The sequence below is a fragment of the Pagrus major genome, chromosome 10, assembly GCF_040436345.1.
Source record: "Pagrus major chromosome 10, Pma_NU_1.0".
NCBI classification, from domain to species: Eukaryota; Metazoa; Chordata; class Actinopteri; order Spariformes; family Sparidae; genus Pagrus; species Pagrus major.
Genome location: NC_133224.1, coordinates 21,610,391 through 21,620,925, shown reverse-complemented (window position 1 = coordinate 21,620,925; position 10,535 = coordinate 21,610,391). Strand labels below are relative to the sequence as shown.

At 39.2% G+C, this 10,535-nt stretch overlaps 2 protein-coding genes across 2 annotated transcripts; both read left to right on the top strand.

The window, feature by feature from the left end:
• Nucleotides 1-660: 660 nt before the first annotated feature.
• On the top strand, nucleotides 661-6,582 carry LOC141003385 (receptor-type tyrosine-protein phosphatase eta). The gene is made up of 10 exons (XM_073474709.1): nucleotides 661-744; nucleotides 938-1,469; nucleotides 1,870-2,118; nucleotides 2,293-2,550; nucleotides 3,177-3,303; nucleotides 3,489-3,628; nucleotides 3,731-3,985; nucleotides 4,158-4,421; nucleotides 5,748-5,845; nucleotides 6,050-6,582. The coding sequence occupies exons 1-10, from the start codon at nucleotides 661-663 to the stop codon at nucleotides 6,122-6,124; spliced, it is 2,082 nt and encodes a 693-aa protein (XP_073330810.1). The 3' UTR covers nucleotides 6,125-6,582.
• A 990-nt stretch (nucleotides 6,583-7,572) lies between these two features.
• On the top strand, nucleotides 7,573-10,312 carry LOC141003959 (CD209 antigen-like protein C). Its single transcript, XM_073475455.1, has 5 exons — nucleotides 7,573-7,628; nucleotides 8,396-8,512; nucleotides 8,599-8,759; nucleotides 8,914-9,038; nucleotides 9,806-10,312. Exons 1-5 carry the CDS (start codon nucleotides 7,577-7,579, stop codon nucleotides 9,921-9,923), a joined length of 573 nt encoding a protein of 190 aa, XP_073331556.1. The 5' UTR covers nucleotides 7,573-7,576; the 3' UTR covers nucleotides 9,924-10,312.
• Nucleotides 10,313-10,535: the final 223 nt, after the last annotated feature.

Sequence of the window (10,535 nt, the reverse complement as noted above, 5' to 3'; positions counted from 1 at the left end):
CAAAGATTAACACCTTACACTATCCATAATTAATAAGAGATACATTTATCTTTATTTAAACTTTAGTTAGTTAGACAGTTATTTGACTTAACAAACAACAAAATGTGTTATAAACCATTTATTATGCCATTGATTATTGTAAAGTTGCATCTGATGTTTATTATACTTTGAAAATGGTTAATAAATACTGTGTAGGTCATTTATAAACACTATTTGGATGTCATTAACACAAATAACTTAAGTTTAACTCAACTCTAAATGTAAAGTCAGAATAGCATGAATTGCTTGTATTACTTTTATTTTGACTGCATTTGGCCTCTTCGGTGTAGACAAATGGCCCTAAGGGTACAACCTGAGGATCTGGGGCCCCGTTGCAGCTGATATTCAACCTTTTTTTACAGCCTAATGATTACAATTGAGTCAATTACAAAACAAAAAAAAGGAAAAACAACAACGAGGAGGTATAGTCAAACTTTGCTTTGCTCAAAGTTATCCCTCGATACTTGATTAAATATATATATATATATATTACTTGCATCTGTATCTTAACTATGACAGAAAAACTATTTTTGTTCACTGAACTTGCTGCTGGTGAGAACACAGATGTTAAGTACAGTACTGAGCTCTCCTCTCCTGTCAACCTGTCTCTACTCAGCCCTGATGTTGATGTTCAGTGCTGCAGAGCGAGACTACTTCCCTCAGGCGAGAAGTCTCACCTGGGAGGAGGCCAGGAATCACTGCCAGGTACAACATGAAACTCAGTTATATGTACCAAAAAGGCTGTTTATTTATTAACAATTTTGCTGAAATAGAACGGTTGATGGTCATTAAAGACTGACAGGTGTACCGATATGTTTGCTCCACAAACCCCATAATGACCACTGAGTTGATTCACGACTGTTGAAGTTTGACTGTGTGGCCTTTCACACCCTGTCAGGTCTGTTTCAAAGACCTGGTGACACTGACTTCTGAAAACACCCAAATCATCGCTCTGAATCTCACCTCTGACTACTGGGTAGGCCTCCGCAAGAACCTCTACCCCACCAGCAACTCCACTATGTTCTGGTCCCGCTGGGCCAACGGGGATCCCCTCGCCTTCCAGAACTGGTACCCTGGTTGGCCCGTGTTGAAAGCCCCCTCCCAAAAAGAAGTCTGCTGCAGCTGCTCCTGTACCTGCCCAGAAAAAACAACCTCCCTCGCAGATGTGACGACTTTAAGTGGACTGACAGGAAGCACAAATGACGCCACGGGTTTTAGCATGTCAAGTTCTGGTGGACAGGGATCTACCTCCACGACGGGAGGCCTGCCACCGGTAGCAGCAGAGTGTGTGCGATCACCAATGCGGTCCACAAACGTCTCAAACGACGCTGATGAGCACAATGTTAAAGACTCTTGTGTGGCCATGCTCAGCTTTGGGGCCTGGGTAGAAAGGAACTGCTTGGAGAATCTGCCTTTTATTTGTTATGAAGGTAAAACTCTTTGTTGTTTCCTCTCAGCACTGCACACAAACAATACACTCTATCCATCATAATGTCCCCAAGTTTAATGTATGTTTCCATGAACAGTAAATACCAAAAAAACAAAACAACCAATACAACTATACACAGTGAGTTTTTTTCCCCCTTTAATTTGTTCATTCATTTATAGGGCATATTTTATCTTCGACACATCGAGATACAAACTCCACACAGATTATGGCGAATTAAACTAAACTTCCATTCCAAGTCCGATACCTGCCGAAAAAACCCTCCAAAACATCAGAATAAAACACATGGCAGCTCTCGAGAGTTTGACACAACAAAAAAGGGCCAAAATACATTGAGCCAACACTTGCACAAAGTTTCTGAAAAATCTTCATCTCATTTCCAGATCGTTTCATCAGCCAAGTCACCGTGAGCAATGTGACTAACCAGAGCTCCATCCTCACATGGCAACCCGGACCCGGTAACATCAGCCATTACCGCTTAGAGGTCAAAGGCGACAGAGATCTGAAGCAAAATCAGACTGGCTTGACCTCGAATCTTGACAGCCTGACAGCCGGCACCAGCTACTCAGTCCAGGTGTTTCCTGTTAAATGTCAGAGAGACCTCAACCCGCAGAAGGTTGTCTTCTACACCAGTGAGTTGGCCTTGTTCTGTAACATCTGACTGCATTGAGATAATACTGTTAATAAGATTCATTGACACTTGTTAGCTTCAATTAATGGAACTGCTGTTTTCTTTACATCTACTCCTTTCTTTGGTACTGTGGTGTTTTTTTCTGCCTAAATTTCTTGTCTGTCCTTTATTTTAGTACCAAACAAAGTCGAAAACCTCAAAGCCACCAACCAGACAGTAAGCTCTGTTACCCTGAGCTGGAGCAAACCAGCTGGAAGTGTGGATTTCTATCTCATTAAGGTTAAAGATCGGAAGCCTGTAAATGTCACAAAAGGCAGTGTGGTCAGCAAGGTCAGCGAACTGACACCTGGAAGCCGTTACACGTTCACCGTCCTGTCAGGAGTCAACGATATTTCCACGTGGAGTGAAGAATCCAACATCACAGCATACACCAGTGAGTTTATATCACACTGAACTTTACACAAATCAAAGGATCAAAATGCCTGTTGGGACTAATGCGAACTGTGTGTGGCGCCTTGTGCTCTCTTCTCTACAGACTTCTTCAATTTCATACAATTTTTAGCTTAAAGGTGCAATACGTAAGACTTTTAGTTGAAAACATCCAAACTGAAAACCAAAATGATCAACATAATGTGAAGAAATAAGAGCTTTAATGTCTATGTATTGCAAAGATATCTACTGAATGCTAATTGAACCGCTAGCTGCACGGCTAACTGAGCCAACTAGCTAATTGCAGCCACAGTTGGCAGCAGTTAGCGGTTATTCTAGTGATATGCTGCCCCCTGTTGATTCGGAGTATGAGTTCGACAAGCGGCCAGTCCTTACATATTGCGCCTTTAGATTTGGTAGCGAAATTTAACAGGAAGTACACTTGACTCCAGTGAGAGCACATCAAAAGCTTTGGTTCATAGCTGGTAATTTCTTTCACACATAATGTGAAATTCAATGGAGGCAAATTCGAGCCACGTCTGACAGCTGTGACATTTTAATGGGGGTCATTGTCAGTAAACTGAGTGATGTCGTGTCTGTTTCATATTTCCTGTCTATTTTCTCTTTCAGAACCCGGAATTGTTTCCAACCTGACGGTGTCTGACAATAGCAACACCTCACTGAAGCTTAAGTGGAACCGACCATCCAAAGGACTCTACAAAGATTTCAGGGTGGTGGCAATGAACAGCAGTAACAAGTATGTATTTGCAGATAGAAAGTCCAGAATTTATTTAATTATATAAAGCAACATTATGTAGAAATCGTCATTTTGCGCAATTTGGCGCCACCCACAGTCTTTGAGTGAAACACCACTGTCTAGTTGTCTCTGGCTGCAGCACTATAAGTCAAATAACTTTCTTTCTTTCTCTTTAAACCTAACAGCTTAGTTTTTAATGAGACGGAGATTCAAACAGAAGTGAAGGTCACAGACCTGCCGGTGGGCTCCAGCATAACCCTCATTGTGACAGCACGGGCCAATGACGGTCTGGAGGGAGACAGCGTTACTACCGTCGGCTACACTAGTAACTCCGGACTAATGTTTTTTATGATTTACAGAAACAGACCAAAAACTCCTGTCCTGCTGTGTTAATTGTTATTAATCTGACTTTGTGTTTCCCACATAGCTCCTGGACCAGTTTCAAACCTGATTTTGGTCCCAACGAAAGACACCCTCAATGCCACCTGGAAGTTCCCGGAGGGTGCCTTTTCATCTTTCAAACTAACGCTCCAGCTGGATGGTGAAAATGTAAAAACACTCGAGACAAATAGAGCTGTGGTGCTCTTTACTGGACTGAAGAATGCAGCCAATTACACAGTGATCGTCCGCATCGCTAAAGATAAGCTCGAAGGCCCACCAGTGGAAAAGTCAACTTTCACCTGTGAGTCACTTTGGTCCCTTGTTGCACAGAATGTAAATACACTGAATGGCTGTTGCTGAAAAATACTCTTCCATAGTCCCCGATCAAAACTAAACATTTATGAAATTCACTCGACTGCAAGTTTATCTCATAAATCACTGCCTCATTTTCTCTCTCTTCCCTTTTTTCTCAGTGCCGGGGCCGCCTACAGATGCCAAAGTCATCTCCACTAATAAAACACAAATCACCTTCGAATGGGTCGCCCCCATCAACGCATCAAAAGTCATGTACGCTGTCAGACTCAGCTCCAGCTTCTGGAGCCACTCCTTTTCTGCCAATGTGACTAAAACCCAACACACGTTTCATGGCTTAAGGTCAGGGACCAGGTACGAGTTTGAGGTGCGGACAGTGGTGGGTCAGTTGTCAAGTTCCCCAGAAAAGCTGAATCATTGTACAGGTGAGACTTTCTGACCAGTAATTTTTTATTTTTTTTACTGTCAGCAAGCCGTCAGTTTCAGTTTGCTGAAAATAGACTAAGACTTAAAACACTCTTGGGAAAAGTCCTGTTGGTGCATTCACCAATAGGAATGCACCAATAGGGTGGACATGTCGGGTTTGAGAGGCTGCTGTTCAAAAGCATTTACAAGCTGTGTTCTTGGAGAAAATCAAACCCAGAAGACAAACAATAAACAAACAAGAATTTGGTGACTTTTCACTGAAAAAGTTGCAATGAGGCAGGAAATTCTTAAATCTAGCAGTTTGGAGCCTACTTTAATAAAGCATTACAGCTCTTTTTTAAAAGAGCACCTGCTCCTAAACAATATAATGACAGTAGCACGGCGGACGTTGATATTCATCTTATGTTTCTTGTTGAGCAGAAACACACAATGCAAACTTCTCTGAGATCCTTGAGACTTTGTCATGTAAGAATGTGACCAAGATATTTGTACTGAGTGAAACATTTAATCCGAAAATAAGAAAACAGTTTCAATGCGACCTCAAACATGTGATTGACATTTCAGTACTTGTTACTTATTAGCTGACATATACACACCAAATATCTCTGTCTTTGTTCGCTTCCTCCAGTGTTCACAAAGGCCTCAGAAAGAAATGAATGATTATGACCATTCTAAGTCAAAAGTCTTTGTAATTAATAATGAGAAACAGGAAGAAACAGGAGAAAAACAGGTGGAGTCTTGCAGCAAAATATTCCACAAAAACTGCATAAGTGATCTTGTATAAATACATAATAAATGATGCATATATCAAAAAACAATCCGTGTAAGCAGATGTTCAGACGTTCTGCTGAATATTAAAGATGTTAAGTTTTGTTTGCAAAGGTCTTGGATACTTTTCTTGCATTGCTTCGGGAGACATTCTGCAGCTATAAACTACAAGTAACAACCATGAATCGTGCAGCAGGAGTCATGACAAGTTAATAAATTAATGTAGTTAGTAAATAACTGTACGTCCGTATTATTTCTACATCATTCTTTGACTGTTATGACTGTGAACAAGCTGTTCATCACATTGTACATGGGATTAAAATAGAGTTTGACTCTATGAGAAAATGGTCAGCATTGATGTGTACAATATTAGATTCGCAGTGTTCAAATAAATAAAAGGAAGTGCAGATACTGTGTGCGTATCACTGGTAACTGAGTTAACAAAACAGACAACAGCGGACAGTATGTTCCTCCACATGTAAATTTTTACAGCATGAATGAGTGCACGCTTCCTCGTTCTGGCTTCCTCTTAACACAGTTTCTGTTTTTTTCCTCAGTGGCGGAGAAAAGGGAAATCAGCCTGTCTATGTTGTGCTCTTCAGCAGAAGTTCTCCTCTGTGATAAGAACACCACGAGGGAAAGTGTGTTTCGTCAGGTAATGCACAAAAACAAACAGGGTTTGGAGGGTAAACTTCAGCAAAATGTGTTGTTTTAATTGTATGAAATAGTCTCTCATCTGCTAAAATAGACAACAATTAAAGGGACATGTGCATTTATTATTTTGAGTGGTTTGTGTTTCATGTTTTTAAAACTTTATGTCTACTAACATCTTTCTTTATTTTCATGTGTTTTGTTGCAGTTGCGAGCACATTTCGAGAACAAGTTGGGGAGTGTGGGGAGTGGGGATGTTTTCTGGTCACTTGAGAAGCTGTAAACTGAAAACTAAGCAACACCAGAAACATCATGTGCTTTTATTTTGAATATTTAACTGGTATTAGTGAAGGTTATTTTCTGTATGAAATCAAATGTCGACTCACTGTTTGTTATATTTAGTCACGGGAGATTTTACTTTAGTGTTTTGTGATTTTAAATTGAGTGATGAATTCTTATAATGTAAAGTGACTCATGTAAACCTACAATATAATAACACTAGAATATATTTTAAATCTGTGCTGCTTACTCTTTGCTTTAATGAATTTTGTATAATGTTTTTCCTTGATTTTGTTTGCCACGTATGGCAAGAAAAAAAGAAATAAAATTATGAGAAACTAAGAGAAAGTTATGAGATTGTAAATGAAAATTTGGCTCGCTAAATCGAAAATACAAGAAAGAAAGTAAAAGGATACCGTATGCATTTTGGTTTTTCATGTTTAACTTTTTATTTATTTTGTCAATTGCCTTCCAGATATGTGTCTGATGATGAAACTAAATAAAAACAAAACAAAATGTGAAAATGATCGAGTTTTCCTTGTGACGATACACCACAGCGACCTTCTTTACAGTTGAATAGAATATATACTATATATATAATACTTCTACACAAATAACAATGTTTGTTTAAAGGTGCAATATGTAAAGATTGCTCCCCTTTGTGTGTTCATGCTCAAAACAATTAGGGAGGAGCGTATCAGCAGAGTAACATTAACCGCTAATTGCTGGTTACTGTAGCAGCTTTAAATAAACACTTACTGCATTCACATCCTGTATATGTAAGCTGTTAGTACTCTGAACGCCCTGCCAACTTCCTCTATTAAACTTTATTTTTGGGCTCCCTCGTCGAAGAGGATGGCTATGATATAAGGAAGGGGCTGAGCGGTCACATTTCATTTAAGGGGTTTAATATGAGCGAAGGAGCATGTGAAGTGTCAGGACGAAGAGCATCAAACAGCTGCATGGAAATGAGAAACCAGGAGGATGATGCTGAGAGGGAAACACCTGCAGGTTAGTTGTAAACTGGTCTAAATAAAGTGTGCTTTTATTTATAGAGCTTGAAAAAGATGATATTTTCTCAATATTTTTACTTAAAAACAACAACCATGTTCATGTTAAGTCTTATCTGTATACGTGCATCACAGCATAACATTCTTAAACTTTTAAACTTATCTGTATTTTTGTGTTTCACCCCAAATAGACTGACTGATGTTTCATTTACAGGCTGAACAACAACAAGCAAAGCAAGGTCCAAGTTTATGTTTCCATTTTTTTAGCGTCACAGTTTTATCTTGATGACTGTGAGGTCAAAAGGTTAGATGTAAGCGGGTCATCCAAGATAAAGATGGATAAGAGGTAACAATAAAGCTGAAAATGATTCCCAGACTTTTCTTTTCCCACAACTGGTGCAGGATCCTGTCAAACCTGTCGGCTCACAGCTGGTGTGGCTGTCGTTATGGTGACAGCAATCCTGGTCCTTGGACTTTCTTTGTGTTTGGTATTACATGGTGAGTTTTAATATAGAATAATGCATTTTATAAGTTTACTTAAACCTTTACTGCATCCTGAACAAAAACAAATTGTAAAAAAAAACCCCCAAAAACTTCATTTTAAGGACATTGTTTCGGTTTGGTGTCAGCATTTAAAGGTCCCCTGTGGAGTTTTCTTGTAAACAAAGTTTCAGTTTACATTCGGCAATTTCTCCTTAAACACATTGTTTGAATCTTTGAGGTCTAACGAACGTGAAAATGCATTTCCTTCCTCATTAAACCATCGCAAAACAAACCGTTTTTTTGAAACTTGCATTGTTGACATCAGTGTTTACTTCTTGGCTGTCTTCTTCTTCCCTGCCTTTGCTTGAGCATTAATGTGTTTCCTTGACGCTCTACCACTACCTGTAGATCAGTGGAATAGAGTGTATTTATTGGCAGAAATGTATATCCTGCTGTCTGCCTGCATGTATGTGTAACATTGCTCAAAAACTCCACAGAGCACCGTTCAGTTGTCACTCACATTAATGTTATGTTACATTTTGGCACGTTGCTGGGAAGTTTACAACGTTATCCTTCTTATAATGTTAATAGCTTTTCGCAACTTCAACCTGAGCAGGTCTAATCAGCAACATAACTGAAAACACCTGAGTGCACGTGGGGCTTATAATCTATAACAAAGCATCATATTTAATGAGTTGATCATATATTTTGTTCGTGGAAAAACTCCCTCCCTCCTGTCTGTCGTCTTGTAAATAATAACGTGTCATCTGTCACATGGACAGCAGCACCAGGAGTGGATCAGACCTCCAAAACTTCAGAAAAGAAGCTGACGGAGCGTCTGCAGCAGTGCCAAAAAGAGCATCACGACCTGAACCTGATGCTTCAAGCTGTCACTCAGGGTACAGCTACGTTTTCTACTGTGAAACTGACATCTGACATCCTGCAAATGTGACATCTCTAAATGTTCCTCTCCTGCCGTGTGCAGACTCCAGGTGCAGACTGTGTCCAGACGGCTGGCTGTGGTGGAGGGGTCACTGCTACTTCTTTTCGGTGGGGCTGCAGGAAAATCGTCGGTGGAATGAGAGTGCCGACTTCTGCCTGAAACACAACAGCAGCCTGGCTGTGATCAGAGACACTGCAGAGATGGTAACAAGCTCTACTTTACACCAGTGAAATGAGTCAGGATTAGACAGGGAATAAGAAAAGTACATGTTTGTCACAACTAAAACAATTCACATGATATTCATATGACAAAAACTAAACACCGAATGAAGGCCTCCACCTGTTGCTTCCTCCTCAGGAATTTATCCAAGGTGTGATGAGGAAGTTCCCTCAGTTTCCCTTCCTGTGGGTGGGACTGACGGACACCGAGCAGGAGGGTCAGTGGCTGTGGTGGGACGGGACGGACATCCAGCACTACATGCCGTAAGTCCAGATCAGCAGACACACGCAGTTTACAGGACAAACAAGTTTCAAATGCAGGACTCAATAAGAGCAATGTTGAAGACTAATATGATTTATCATTGCCTGGTAATGCTCTTTATTTATTTGTGGATCTTTGACACTGTCCTCAAAGAAAGACAGGTGAACTAACATCCCAATTTGTTCTACATTTGTTTAGTACATGTATTTACGAATCTATTGTCTTATGAAGATAGTTATTATATTTACATACATATTTATGTACCCCATTATAGCTCAGGAGACATTCGTTTGTGAATATTAAATATTTGTGAAACAATAGTTGTATTTGTTGATGGTTATTTACTTTCAAGATGTGAGATACGTTATTGTCATTGTACTGCTGTGCAAAACAATAACACAGCAAAATCGGCATGACATTCCCTTTTGTTAGGAAGGACGACACAATATAAAAAGAGCAATATTTTAAAAAAGAAGATGATTTTAATGAACAAAATACAACAAAAAAAGCATAAAAATATGTTATAAAACGCTTTATTTTGTGGGTGTTTATTACAACGATATTGTACATTTATACATACATATACATATATACACTGACATACACATTCATACAACTTTGATAAAAAAAAATGATGTAAACTATTGTATCCATTTACATCTATTCATACGTCAATCATCACTTATTTAAATATGTTAACACAAATTAATCTTATTCAGATTAAAATGCTGATGTCATCCCTTATCACCTGTGAATGTGTGTGTTGAAGGCTGACAGTGGAGTGGGATGCTGATCACAGGGACTGTGCAGACCTGAGGGGAGGAGGGAGTCTCTTCGCTGCCAACTGTGAGGCTTATGGACCCTGGGCTTGTCAGAGAGACTCCTGACAGGCAGCACAACCATCTACACAAGGTTTTATTTCTTTATGTACAATGTGGACACATTTTAAAAAAACTTTTTTACACTAAAGAATTCAACATTGCTCCAGTTACACATTTATCATGAAAAGTTATGTATGTTCTTGAAGGATGAAGTCAGCTTTACAAAAGGCAAAAGTGGGTTTCAAAGGCGTTTATTGAAGAGAGATACATGTCGTTGATATGTGGTGGAATAATGTCACGTCAACCCAGATATCAAAATCAACATATATGTATGAAATAATTAAATGAAAGTGCATAGTAAAGTGCATGCATGTACGTATTTAGATGCAGAATGTGTTCACACTGTCATGTTGTAAAAATCTTTTCAACACATCGCAGCTTCATTTTCAGACAGACTCAACCACCTTATTCCATATAGTTTCATTTTCTTAAATAAATATTTTTATATTTACTCAAAGTTGAGTTTTCATAGTTTGTGTTTCTCAGGGTCTGATAAAAAATCTACACTTGTGTCATTGAAGACATTTTTTAGAGTGCTGTGATCAGATACATCGATTAACTTGTTCTATCATCAGCACTTTGACGTAGTTCAGTCTACGTCCTCGTCTCTACTAGTCA